Source organism: Salvelinus alpinus, chromosome 7 (genome assembly GCF_045679555.1).
Source record: "Salvelinus alpinus chromosome 7, SLU_Salpinus.1, whole genome shotgun sequence".
NCBI classification, from domain to species: domain Eukaryota; kingdom Metazoa; phylum Chordata; class Actinopteri; order Salmoniformes; family Salmonidae; genus Salvelinus; species Salvelinus alpinus.
The window spans coordinates 1,037,253-1,052,500 of record NC_092092.1 but is presented as its reverse complement, the minus strand read 5'-3'; the positions used below and the strand labels follow the sequence as shown (position 1 = coordinate 1,052,500).

The 15,248-nt window shown below is 43.3% G+C and overlaps 1 protein-coding gene across 1 annotated transcript in view; it reads right to left on the bottom strand.

Annotated features, from left to right (window-relative positions):
* LOC139580315 (calcineurin subunit B type 1-like) overlaps window positions 1-15,248 on the bottom strand; it is a 47,483-nt gene that overhangs the window by 15,313 nt on the left and 16,922 nt on the right. The window contains exons 2-3 of the mRNA XM_071408860.1: window positions 14,168-14,207; window positions 1,896-2,072 (exon numbers count right to left, since the gene is read on the bottom strand). Of these exons, the coding sequence (XP_071264961.1) occupies window positions 1,896-2,072; window positions 14,168-14,207 (217 nt within the window). The remainder of the gene's footprint in view (window positions 1-1,895; window positions 2,073-14,167; window positions 14,208-15,248) is intronic.

The window sequence follows — 15,248 nt, the reverse complement described above, 5'->3', positions numbered from 1 at the left end:
CTAGGCTACCTGTCTCTAACCACTAGGCTACCTGTCTCTAACCACTAGGCTACCTGCTCTAACCACTAGGCTACCTGTCTCTAACCACGGGGCTACCTGCTCTAACCACTAGGCTACCTGTCTCTAACCACTAGGCTACCTGTCTCTAACCACTAGTCTACCTGTCTCTAACCACTAGGCTACCTGTCTCTAACCACTAGGCTACCTGTCTCTAACCACTAGGCTACCTGCTCTAACCACGAGGCTACCTGTCTCTAACCACTAGGCTACCTGCTCTAACCACTAGGCTACCTGTTCTAACCACTAGGCTACCTGTCTCTAACCACTAGGCTACCTGCTCTAACCACTAGGCTACCTGTCTCTAACCACTAGGCTACCTGTCTCTAACCACTAGGCTACCTGTCTCTAACCACTAGGTTACCTGTCTCTAACCACTAGGCTACCTGTCTCTAACCACTAGGCTACCTGCTCTAACCACTAGGCTACCTGCTCTAACCACTAGGCTACCTGTCTCTAACCACTAGGCTACCTGCTCTAACCACTAGGCTACCTGCTCTAACCACTAGGCTACCTGTCTCTAACCACTAGGCTACCTGCTCTAACCACTAGGCTACCTGCTCTAACCACTAGGCTACCTGCTCTAACCACTAGGCTACCTGTCTCTAACCACTAGGCTACCTGCTCTAACCACTAGGCTACCTGCTCTAACCACTAGGCTACCTGTCTCTAACCACTAGGCTACCTGCTCTAACCACTAGGCTACCTGTCTCTAGCCACTAGGCTACCTTGCTCTAACCACTAGGCTACCTGCTCTAACCACTAGGCTACCTGTCTCTAACCACTAGGCTACCTTGCTCTAACCACTAGGCTACCTGTCTCTAACCACTAGGCTACCTGTCTCTAACCACTAGGCTACCTGTATCTAACCACTAGGCTACCTGCTCTAACCACTAGGCTACCTGTCTCTAACCACTAGGCTACCTGTCTCTAACCACTAGGCTACCTGTCTCTAACCACTAGGCTACCTGCTCTAACCACTAGGCTACCTTGCTCTAACCACTAGGCTACCTGCCGTCCCTCTATTACATATATGGTGTTTTGTTGCTATTTATTATGTTAATCTGGTGGGAAATCACCTGAACACAAGGCTATGCACACATATTGATATTTGATATTTGTTTTGATACATTTACCTTAACCCAGAACAATTTATAATGGAATGTTTACGTTTTACTGGTGAAGAAATGCTTGGGCCTAACAATGTCTTTGGATTTAAGATCAATTGCTGAAATCAAGGCCAATAGTATCAGACCAGTGACGTCGGTGTTGGTAAAAGGGTCTATTGTCCTCCTGTCTGATATTGGCCCAGGGTGACCTAGACCAGGACTTTCTGTCTGATATTGGCCCAGGGTGACCTAGACCAGGACTTTCTGTCTGATAATGGCCCAGGGTGACCTATTTTAGAATAAGGCTGTAGCGTAACAAAATGTGGAAATGCACTGTATATTCACAGGTTGAGAGGTTGGAACAGGGGACTGCCACACCGGGCGCCGTGGATCAGTTGTTGTGGGGGGTTAAGTGCCTTGCTCAGGGGCACAACGGCAGGCAATGACATCTACGATTTGATACCAGCAACTCTACAGTTGGCATCTCATTTCCCTCCAGATTTTCCCCGTCAGACCCAGGATTCGAATCCGCCACCTTCCAGTTGCTAGCTCATCTCTCAAACCAGCCTATTATATACATATTATTAATATATTATTAATATTCAGCCATTTTAGCATTTAAAGTGTGGAGTACTCTGTGTCTAGCCTGGGTGCGTGCCAGTCTGTTCCATATGGAATAGGAAAAAGCACAAACAGATCTGGGACCAGGCTACTCTGGCTCTGGCTTACCCTTGAAGTCCACTTCTCCGTTTCCATCGGTGTCGAAGATGTCGATGACCCTCTGGACCAGCGGGTTCTGCTGGAGTTCTGGCAGGGACATGAACTCCTCCACGCTAAGGGATCCAGAGTTATCTAGGTCCAGTTTCTTAAACCTCTTTCCCAGACGCTTAATCTCATCAGCATCGACTGGAGGAGAGAGAGAGAGAGAGAGAAAGAGAGAGAGAGAGAGAGAGAGAGAGAGAGAGAGAGAGAGAGAGAGAGAGAGAGAGAGAGAGAGAGAGAGAGAGAGAGAGAGAGAGAGAGAGAGAGAGAGAGAGAGAGAGAGAGAGAGAGAGAGAGAGAGAGAGAGAGAGAGAGAGAGAGAGAGAGAGGAGAAGAGAGAGACCAGGCAGTTAGGTAAACGTACAGTACACATTGGGAGCAGAGAGGTTCCATTACAGTTAGGTCATTTAACTGGCAGACCCTCTTATCCAGAGGGACTTACATTCAACCAAGGTAGGCAAGACAACCACATATCTCGGTAATTGCAAGTAGAAATTTCCTCAATAAACCAGCCATCTGTAAACAGTATCAGCTTACCTAGATCTCCTGGAATATAGACATGCAACACATTAACACATGCATGTTTAGACAACCAGCAAACCTTGTACCCACATACACAATGACTACTGACTTCCTCCCTACCTACACAGACCTGATGATAGAGGTATGTAGACGGGGACTACTGACTTCCTCCCTACCTACACAGACCTGATGATAGAGGTATGTAGACGGGAACTACTGACTTCCTCCCTACCTACACAGACCTGATGATAGAGGTATGTAGACGGGGACTACTGACTTCCTCCCTACCTACACAGACCTGATGATAGAGGTATGTAGACGGGGACTACTGACTTCCTCCCTACCTACACAGACCTGATGATAGAGGTATGTAGACGAGGACTACTGACTTCCTCCCTACCTACACAGAGCTGATGATAGAGGTATGTAGACGGGGACTACTGACTTCCTCCCTACCTACACAGACCTGATGATAGAGGTATGTAGACGAGGACTACTGACTTCCTCCATACCTACACAGACCTGATGATAGAGGTATGTAGACGGGGACTACTGACTTCCCCCCTACCTACACCGACCTGATACACCAACAGACCTGATACACCAACAGACCTGATACACCAACAGACCTGGTACACCAACAGACCTGGTACACCAACAGACCTGGTACACCAACAGACCTGATACAGACCTGATACACCAACAGACCTGATACACCAACAGACCTGATACACCAACAGACCTGATACACCAACAGACCTGATACACCAACAGACCTGATACACCAACAGACCTGATACACCAACAGACCTGATACAGACCTGGTACACCAACAGACCTGGTACACCAACAGACCTGATACACCAACAGACCTGATACACCAACAGACCTGATACAGACCTGGTACACCAACAGACGTAAGCCCTGTAATAACATAGATACTAACTACAATATAAGCTTATTCAGACACACCATGGTCACGTGACCCAGTATACTGCCCCCCCGCCCCCCGCCTCATTAAATGAGAAGAAGGAAGTAAAGCAGTGGAACTGGCTTTGAGGTCTAGATTTGAATTTGAGGACCCAAAGCGATACCTTGTTACTCCATACTTAAAATGTCTTCTCTAAACCATTTGTGTGTTTGAGTCTGGCTCATACCACTATGGCTGCAATAACACAGGCAGACCAATTATAATATTTATTTCCCCACTAATTGGTCTTTTGACCAATCACATCAGATCTTTTCACACCAGATCTTTTACAGAGCTGATCTGATCAGTCAAAATACCAATTAGTGAGAAAGAAAAGATCAGAGTTGGGCTGCCTGACTAAACACAGCCTTATTAGGTGTCATAACTCAAGAGCTATCAGAACAGACATAGCTGTACACACTAGAGGTCGACCGATTATGATTTTTCAACGCCGATACCGATACCGATTCTTGGAGGACCAAAAAAAGACGATACCGATTAATCTGACGATTATTTAAAAAAAAAAGTGTAATAATGACAATTACAACAATACTGAATGAACACTTATTTTAACTTAATATAATACATCAATAAAATCAATTTAGCCTCAAATAAATAATGAAACATGTTCAATTTGGTTTAAATAATGCAAAAACAAAGTGTTGGAGAAGAAAGTAAAAGTGCAATATGTGCCATGTAAGAAAGCTAACGTTTAAGTTCCTTACTCAGAACATGAGAACATATGAAAGCTGGTGGTTCCTTTTAACATGAGTCTTCAATATTCCTAGGTAAGAAATTTTAGGTTGTAGTTATCATAGGAATTATAGGACTATTTCTCTCTATACCATTTGTATTTCATATACCTTTTACTATTGGATGCCCTTTAGTATTGTCAGTGTAACAGTATAGCTTCCATCCCTCTCCTCGCCGCTACCTAGGCTCGAACCAGGAACACATCGACAACAGCCACCCTCGAAGCAGCGTTACCCATGCAGAGCAAGGGGAACAACTACTCCAAGTCTCAGAGCGAGTGACGTTTGAAACGCTATTAGCGCGCACCCCGCTAACTAGCTAGCCATTTCACATCGGTTACACCAGCCTCATCTCGGGAGTTGATAGGCTTGAAGTCATAAACAGCTCAATGCTTGAAGCATTGCGAAGAGCTGCTGGCAAAATGCACAAAAGTGCTGTTTGAATGAATGCTTACGAGCCTGCTGGTGCCTACCATCGCTCAGTCAGACAGCTTTATCAAATCATAGACTTAATTATAACATAATAACACACAGAAATACGAGCCTTAGGTCATTAATATGGTCGAATCCGGAAACTATCATCTCGAAAACAAAACTTTTATTCTTTCAGTGAAATACGGAACTGTTCCTGTAACGGTAGTCTATTTCGTCCTCCTCATCGGACGAGGAGAGGCGAGAAGGATCGGAGGACCAATGTGCAGAGTGGTAAGTTTCCATGATATTTAATATACACGAAAACAATACACGATACAAAATAACAAACGAACTAACCGTAACAGTCCTGTGTGGCACAAACACTAACACAGGAAACAAACACCCACAAACCAAACGTGAAACCCCGGCTGCCTAAGTATGATTCTCAATCAGGGACAACGATTGACAGCTGCCTCTGATTGAGAATCATACCAGGCCGAACGCACAAAACCCCAACATAGAAAACAACACATAGACAACCCACCCCAACTCACGCCCTGACCATACTAAATAAATACAAAACAAGGGAAATAAGGTCAGGAACGTGACAGTTCCGTATTTTATCTAACGGGTGGCATCCATAAGTCTAAATATTCCTGTTACATTGCACAACCTTCAATGTTATGTCATAATTAAATACAATTCTGGCAAATTAGTTCGCAATGAGCCAGGCGGTCCAAACTGTTGCATATACCCTGACTCTGCGTGTAATGAACGCAAGAGAAGTGACACAATTTCACCTGGTTAATATTGCCTGCTAACCTGGATTTCTTTTCGCTAAATATGCAGGTTTAAAAATATATACTTCTGTGTATTGATTTTAAGAAAAGCATTGATGTTTATGGTTAGGTACCTTTTTCGCGAATGCGCACTGCATCGATTATATGCAACGCAGGACACGCTCGATAAACTAGTAATATCATCAACCATGTGTAGTTAACAAGTGATTATGATTGATTGATTGTTTTTTTATAAGATAAGTTTAATGCTAGCTAGCAACTTACCTTGGCTTCTTACTGCATTCGCGTAACAGAAGGGCTCCTCGTGAAGCACGTGGTTAGAGCGTTGGACTAGTTAACCGTAAGGTTGCAAGATTGAATCCCTATGCTGACAAGGTAAAAATCTGTCGTTCTGCCCCTGAACAAGGCAGTTAACCCACCGTTCCTAGGCCGTCATTGAAAATAAGAATGTGTTCTTAACTGACTTGCCTCGTTAAATAAAGGAAAACTTGAAATCGGCCCTAATTAATCGGCCATTCCGATTAATCGGTCGACCTCTAGTACACACAACACGTCCTTAAACGTCCTGTTCAAGGCTAGGTGTCAGAAACATGGTTGAATAGCGCAGCCTGTACTAGGAGCAGGAAACTGGGCTGTTGGTTTTAGTCAGACAACGTGTTTGAGTCCATCAGTATGAGCAAGCGGAACAGAGTTGTGGTCCTCTGTAGCTCAGTTGGTAGAGCACGGGTGCTAGCGTCGTTAAGATAGCGGGTTCAAGTCTTGCTGGTAGAGCACGGGTGCCAGTGTAACAGTTTAACTTTAGTCCGTCCCCTCGCCCCGACCCGGGCGCGAACCAGGGACCCTCTGCACACATCAACAACAGTCACCCACGAAGCATCGTTACCCATCGCTCCACAAAAGCAGCGGCCCTTGCAGAGCAAGGGGAACCACTACTTCAAGGTCTCAGAGCAAGTGACGTCACCGATTGAAAGGCTATTAGCGCGCACCACCACTAACTAGCTAGCCATTTCACATCGGTTACACTAGCGTTGCTAAGATAGTGGGTTAAATTCCTGCTGGTAGAGCACGGGTGCTAGCGTCGCTAAGATAGTGGCTTAAATTCCTGCTGGTAGAGCACGGGTAATAGCGTCGCTAAGACAGTGGGTTCAGAAATATCACCCCAAAAATTTTTAATACCTTATTTACATAAGTATTCAGACCCTTTCGCTCTGAGACTCAAAATACATCTCAGGTTCATCCTGTTTCCATTGATCATCCTTGAGATGTTTCTACAACTTGACTGGAGTCCACCTGTGGTAAATTCAATTGATTGGACATGATTTGGAAAGGCACACACCTGTCTATATAAGGTCCCACTGTTGACAGTGCATGTCAGAGCAAAAACCAAGCCTTGAGGTCGAAGAAATGGTCCGTAGAGCTCCGAGACAGGATTGTGTCGAGGCACATTTCTGGGGAAGGTACCAAGAACACCGTGGCCTCCATCATTCTTAAATGGAAGAAGTTTGGAACCACCAAATCTCTTCCTAGAGCTGGCCGCCAGACCAAACTGAGCAATTTGGGAAGAAGGGCCTTGGTCATGGAGGTGACCAAGAACCTGATGGTCACTCTGACAGAGCTCTAGAGTTCCTCTGTGGAGATGGGAGAACCTTCCAGAAGGACTAACATCTCTGCAGAACTCCACCAATCAGGCCTTTATGGTAGAGTTGGCCAGACGGAAGCCACTCAGTAAAAGGCACATGACAGCCTGCTTGGAGTTTGCCAAAAGGCACCTAAAGAACTCTCAGACCATGAGAATCAAGATTCTCTGGTCTGATGAAACCAAGATTGAACTCTTTGGCCTGAATGCCAAGCGTCACGTCTGTAGGAAACCTGGCGCCATCCCTACGGTGAAACATGGTGGTAGCAGCATCATGCTGTGGGGATGTTTTTCAGCAGCAGGGACTGGGAGACTAGTCAGGATCGAGGCAAAGATGAACGGAGCAAAGTACAGAGAGATCCTTGATGAAAACCAGCTCCAGAGCGCTCAGGACCTCAGACTGGGGCGAAGGTTCACCTTCCGACAGGACAACGACCCTAAGCACACAGCCAAGACAACGCAGGAGTGGCTTCAGAAAGGACTTCCCGAGTGGCGTAGCGGTCTAAGGCACTGCAGTGCTAGAGGTGTCCCTACAGACCTGGGTTCGATCCCGGGCTGTATCACAACCGGCTGGGATCGGAAGTAAAGCCCCTCCCGACCAAACCCTCCCCTAACCCAGACAACACTGGGCCAATTGTGCGCCGCCCTATGCGACTCCCGATCACAGCCGGTTGTGATACAGCCCGGGATCGAACCCGGTCTGTAGTGACGCCTCTAACACTGCAGTGCCATAGACCGCTGTGACACTCGGGAGGTCCCTCCGTTTTTTAGTTTTTTTATACATTTGCAAAAATGTATATAAACCTGTTTCTGCTTTGATATTATGGGGTATTGTGATGTCATTATGGGGTATTGTGATGTCATTATGGGGTATTGTGTGTAGATTGATGAGGGGGAAAAAACGGTTTAATCCATTTTAGAATAAGGCTGTAACGTAATAAAATGTGGAAAAGGTCTAGGGGTCTGAATACTTGCGAATGCACTGTATATTAGACTTAGGCTATATACTGTAGGTTATATACTGTAGGCTATACTGTAGGTTATATACTGTAGACTATATACTGTAGGTTATATACTGTAGGTTATATACTGTAGGCTATATACTGTAGGTTATATACTGTATGCTATATACTGTATGCTATATACTGTAGGTTATATACTGTAGACTATATACTGTAGGTTATATACTGTAGGTTATATACTGTAGGTTATATACTGTATGCTATATACTGTATGCTATATACTGTAGGTTATATACTGTAGGTTATATACTGTAGGCTATATACTGTAGGTTATATACTGTAGGTTATATACTGTATGCTATATACTGTAGGTTATATACTGTAGGTTATATACTGTAGGCTATATACTGTAGGTTATATACTGTAGGTTATATACTGTAGGTTATATACTGTAGGTTATATACTGTAGACTATATACTGTAGGTTATATACTGTAGACTATATACTGTAGGTTATATACTGTAGGTTATATACTGTAGGTTATATACTGTAGGTTATATACTGTAGACTATATACTGTAGGTTATATACTGTAGACTATATACTGTAGGTTATATACTGTAGACTATATACTGTAGGTTATATACTGTAGGTTATATACTGTAGGTTATATACTGTAGGCTATATACTGTAGGTTATATACTGTATGCTATATACTGTATGCTATATACTGTAGGTTATATACTGTAGACTATATACTGTAGGTTATATACTGTAGGTTATATACTGTAGGTTATATACTGTATGCTATATACTGTATGCTATATACTGTAGGTTATATACTGTAGGTTATATACTGTAGGCTATATACTGTAGGTTATATACTGTAGGTTATATACTGTATGCTATATACTGTAGGTTATATACTGTAGACTATATACTGTAGGTTATATACTGTAGACTATATACTGTAGGCTATATACTGTATGCTATATACTGTATGCTATATACTGTAGGTTATATACTGTAGACTATATACTGTAGGTTATATACTGTAGGTTATATACTGTAGGTTATATACTGTATGCTATATACTGTATGCTATATACTGTAGGTTATATACTGTAGGTTATATACTGTAGGCTATATACTGTAGGTTATATACTGTAGACTATATACTGTAGGTTATATACTGTAGGTTATATACTGTAGACTATATACTGTAGGTTATATACTGTAGACTATATACTGTAGGTTATATACTGTAGGCTATATACTGTAGGTTATATACTGTAGGTTACGTCTCTCTCTCTCTCTCTCTCCCTCCCACTCTCCTTCACCCTCATCTAGGCCAGTGTGTGGAGGGGTCAGAGGTGAATCAGGCCTCTGTACATTAGTGAAATCTGATATCTGGCCAGTCAGGATGACACCAAAGGCATGCAGTTAATGAATGCTGCTGTGTGTGTGTGTGTGTGTGTGTGTGTGTGTGTGTGTGTGTGTGTGTGTGTGTGTGTGTGTGTGTGTGTGTGTGTGTGTGTGTGTGTGTGTGTGTGTGTGTGTGTGTGTGTGTGTGTGTGTCGCAGGCTGAGAGATGGAGACATCGTTCCGTATTTATAGCAGTGTGGTCATGAGAGAAAAAACCTGCTCCCCTCCCCTTGACAACCGTTGCTCTGGCTCTGGGAAACCCCTAGCAACAAGGAACTCCATGGTTATTTTTGGAGGCTCAAACAGACAGAGACTGTTTCAGGTACTGACTGCTGTATGGGTGATTCTCATGAAACCAGTTTTAAACATGTCTGTAGCAAATTGAGTTACAAAACCCTGACGCATTTGCAAAAATCAACTGTCATTCTGAAGACAAAGATCTAGTTTTTGGCAAATTGTCTTATTTTAAATTACATTGTAAATTTTCACCTGGATTTTTTATTTTTTTTCAACCCAAATTGTCATTATCAAAATGCGTCTGGATTAGATTCTCTGGTAATTTTATATCATTTTACTTTAGAAAAACCTAACTTAATTGAATAAAATAAGATATGTTGCTGTAGTTTGTCCATAAATCATAAAAACTAGTTGAAGTTTACATGAAACTCAAATCAAATCAAATGGAATTTTATTAGTGACATGCGCCGAATTCAACAGACCTTATTGAAGAATCCCATTCAGTGGACCAAATACGGACGAAAGAGCGTACACTTAGATTCCCGAACTTTGGCTGGCCTTGAGAAAAAATGTTGTGTGCCCAAACAGCAGAAAGAAAACTCTTAACGAAGTCCAAAACGAACTAAAACGTCACAAAATGTCATCATAATATATGCACAAACTCTTCTGAACTGTTTCAGCTGGGAAGCATGCGGACGCCTTGACTTCCCCACTTAAAGGAGGATATCCCCCATTTTGACATGAGTACCTGTTTTAGCACCTACCTATATACTGTTCTTTAATATCCCAAGACAGTATTTGGTCCATATCCCATATATTTACATACTTTATAGGCATATTGTGTTATGCTGTTTGCCCATTGGATCCAATTCAATACAGAACCAGTCAAAAGTTTGGACACATTTTGACTATTTTCTACATTGTATAATAATAATGAATACATCAAAATATATGAAATAACACATATGTGATCATGTAGTAACCAAAGAAGTGTTGAACAAATCAAAATATATTTTATATTTGAGATTCTTCAAAGTAGCCACCCTTTGCCTTGATGACAGCTTTGCTAACTCTTGGCATTCTCTCAACCAGCTTCATGAGGTAGTCACATGGAATGCATTTCAATTAATACTGAAATAAAGGGTATTTTAGTAAATCGAATTCAGATCAGTGATTTTTGTATTATGTAAGTAATTTGGGATTAACAAATGACAGTTTGATGATGTATTGGGTTACTGAATCTCTGATAGAGACCAGTACAGTCTGGTGATGTATTGGGTTACTGTAACGGTTCTCGTGGGCTGAAGGAAGAGTGGACCAAGGTGCAGCGTTTAAAGTGTTCATGATTTAATAAAAAATAAAAAAATCGAACAAAAACAACAAACAGGAGAACGAAAGCGAAACAGTTCTGTCTGGTGCAGACACAAAAACTGAAAACAACTACCCACAAAACACAGGTGGGAAAAGGCTACCCAAGTATGGTTCTCAATCAGAGACAACAATAGACAGCTGCCTCTGATTGAGAACCACACCCGGCCAAACACATAGAAATAGAAAACATAGACCAAAAACATAGAATGCCCACCCGAACTCACGCCCTGATCAACCAAAATAGAGACATAAAAAGGATCTCTAAGGTCAGGGCATGACAGTTACTGAATCTCTGATAGAGTTCAGTACAGTGTGATAATGTATCGGGTTACTGAATCTCTGATAGAGTTCAGTACAGTTTGATAATGTATTAGGTTACTGAATCTCTGATAGAGATCAGTACAGTTTGATAATGTATTGGGTTACTGAATCTCTGATAGAGATCAGTACAGTTTGATAATGTATTGGGTTACTGAATCACTGATAGAGACCAGTACAGTTTGATAATGTATTGGGTTACTGAATCTCTGATAGAGTTCAGTACAGTTTGATAATGTATTGGGTTACTGAATCTCTGATAGAGTTCAGTACAGTTTTTCCAATGGCAAATTATGCAACACTCATTACCGTAACATACATTCTAATCTCTGATACCTGCTCGTCATTACCGTAACATACATTCTAATCTCTGAAACCTGCTCGCCATTACCGTAACATACATTCTAATCTCTGATACCTGCTCGTCATTACCGTAACATACATTCTAATCTCTGAGACCTGCTCGTCATTACCGTAACATACATTCTAATCTCTGAGACCTGCTCGTCATTACCGTAACATACATTCTAATCTCTGAAACCTGCTCGTCATTACCGTAACATACATTCTAATCTCTGAGACCTGCTCGTCATTACCGTAACATACATTCTAATCTCTGAGACCTGCTCGTCATTACCGTAACATACATTCTAATCTCTGAGACCTGCTCGTCATTACCGTAACATACATTCTAATCTCTGAAACCTGCTCGTCATTACCGTAACATACATTCTAATCTCTGAGACCTGCTTGTCATTACCGTAACGCACCCAAATATTTAGGGAATATTAGAAAAAAAATAATTGTGTTACAGTAATGAGGTAAATTGCTAAATAAATGTTAATGTTTTAATTTAAATGTAAATGTTAATAATTTAATTTTAAATGTAAAAAAAATTATGTGCTATGTTTTACTCTGTAATAAAGAATTATTCATTAGGGAAGCAATGTTAAAAATATTATAAATAGATTTGTTTAACTGTTTTGGACTTTTTTTTGTTGCATTTTTGAGTTGGTAGTTGTAGAAATTGTAGTAAAATCCATAATATCTGTAAAAAAAAAATTAAAAAAAATAAAACATAATAATAATTATGAAATAAAGTACAGAGCCTATTCTCAGTGATCCAAGAGAAAATGTCATGAAAATGACGACAACAGCACCCGTGTGTGTGTACACTTGCCTGGTCATAAAGTGTCATAACCTGCTGAATCTATTGTACTGGTCGGGGTGTGGTGATTGATAAAAGCCTAACTTTACAGATGTGTCTTTGGGTGAAGTTGACATAGTAGCTGCAAACAGTGAGGCTCAATAACTAATGAACTTCAGGGGTTTAACTAAAGCATAACTAATGAACTTCAGGGGTTTAACTAAAGCATAACTAATGAACTTCAGGGGTTTAACTAAAGTAGCTCACGCATTCAATGTCATGTGACCCACAACCTTGGTTCAGCCCGGCAGCAGGCCCCGGCCCGGCAGCAGGCCCCGGCCCGGCAGCAGGCCCCGGCCCGGCAGCAGGCCCCGGCCCGGCAGCAGGCCCCGGCCCGGCAGCAGGCCCCAGCCCGGCAGCAGGCCCCAGCCCGGCAGCAGGCCCCAGCCCGGCAGAAGGCCCCAGCCCAGCAGCAGGCCCCAGCCCCGCAGAAGGCCCCCAGCCCCGCAGCAGGCCCCAGCCCAGCAGCAGGCCCCAGCCCAGCAGCAGGCCCCAGCCCAGCAGCAGGCCCCAGCCCAGCAGCAGGCCCCAGCCCAGCAGCAGGCCCCAGCCCAGCAGCAGGCCCCAGCCCAGCAGCAGGCCCCCAGCCCAGCAGCAGGCCACCAGCCAGCTGAGACGAGAGTTCCTTGACCAAAGATGCTACACATTTAGCTTAGTGCGTTAGCCATTAGCTCATGATGGATATTGGAGCTGGGAAAAGAGGTTCAATTCCTAAAGCTTTTCAAATCCTTCAGGGAAGTGAACAAGTGTGGGGAGGAGGAGGAAGAATAGTAATTGGGCTGAGGGCTAGTCACGGGAGTATCTGTCTGTCTGTCTGCCTGTCTGTGTACCTGCCTGTCTGTCTGTGTACCTGCCTGCCTGCCTGTCTGTGTACCTGCCTGCCTGCCTGCCTGTCTGTCTGTCTGTCTGTCTGTCTGTCTGTCTGTCTGCCTGCCTGCCTGCCTGCCTGCCTGCCTGCCTGTCTGTCTGTCTGTCTGTCTGTCTGTCTGTCTGTCTGTCTGTCTGTCTGTCTGTCTGTCTGTCTGTCTGTCTGTCTGTCTGTCTGTCTGTCTGAGCAGTGGAGTGGAGCTTCAACCATATTGCAAACAAACATGGCCAAGGACAAGGGCTAGGGAGAGAATTGGGACCATCAGTCTGTTTTGTCTGTCTCTATTTCTGTCTTTCTCTTTTTCTGCCTGTCTGGCTGATGAGGTGAACAGCTGTTGATAGGGAGAGGAAGGTTGGGGGAGAAGCATAGTCTGTGGGGAGAGGAAGAGGGGCGGGTCCTTACGGAGCTGGAAATATCCCCGACTAATTAAGTCTCTCCTCAGGCTGCTTGCTTGTCCCTGAGCGTCTCCCCTGGCTCCAGCAGAACGCCTGGCTGAGATCCTCAGTGTCGCCTTAGTTTAATCTATATATCTATGCTGTCTGTGTTTTTGGCTGGGTTTCTTTTGAGCGTACGAAGCTCTATGATAATGTTGGCTAGTCTGAGGAAATAGATACAGCAAGCAAGCTCAGACAAGCAAAAGTAGGAGAGGGCAGAGGGAGGAGGTTTTATTTTCTGACTAAGAATGGCCTGACTAAGAATGTGCCTGACTAAGAATGTGCCCGACTAAAAACGGCAGTTAGTAAATCAAAGACACTTACAATGCGAGCACATTTCCAGGGGGTAACTTGCTTCATTTCCCTGCAGAGGAGAAACAGAAGGCAATAGGTGAGAAATACGGGACATACTGTAGAGAGGTGAGACATGTTTGCGTCATGTGCATTCAAGGTAAAAACAGAAATACTGGTCAAACGTTGGAAAAGCTATGGGATACGATCCTCATGACGTATTTTAGGTGTTTCAGACTGCAGAGGCACTACTCCTTATCCCACTGCTACTATCTCAAAATGGAGGTCATTACAAATCATTGAACAAAAATATAAACGCAACATGCAACAATTTCAAAGATTTTACTGAGTCACGGTTCACATATAAGGAAATCAGTCAGGGACTGATAGAACATGGGGTCGCGTTCATTAGGGAACACGGTAGCGAAAAGGTTTACAACAGAAAACAAAAATGAGCATATCTTAATATGAATTATTTGAGCATTTCCACAAAGTAGCTTAACAGTAGAAAAAGCAGAGCCTAATTATAGCTCGCTTCACACACATCGATACGTAACCTCTACAACCCGGGGGACATCCGTTAACCCAACCGCCACTTGACGTGGCCCTCGTTTTCAAACCACACAATGGCTTCTCTCGTTACCAGAGCGATGACTCATAATGAACTCATGACATCATGATGAACTAATCTCTCACGGTTGTGTTAGTAGGCCTAAAGTGGGCTACAGACAACAGGCAGGCAAAGCTAGTAATAATATATGCCATTTAGCAGACGCTTTTATCCAAAGCGACTTATGTGTGCATACATTTTACATCAAGGGACGGCCCTGGGAATCGAACCCGCAATCCTGTCTGTTGAAAGCGCCATGCTCTACCAACTGATCTGTAGCGGGGCAAGTCCCAGATCTGGGTCAGCCGTGTTATTGTGTTATTCAGCTACAGGAGGAAGTAACATCCTGTTATATTAATGCTCGTCTCATACTGAGACATCACTACGGGAGGAAGTAACATCCTGTTATATTAATGCTCGTCTCATACTGAGACATCACTACGGGAGGAAGTAACATCCTGTTATATTAATGCTCGTCTCATACTGAGACATCACTACGGGAGG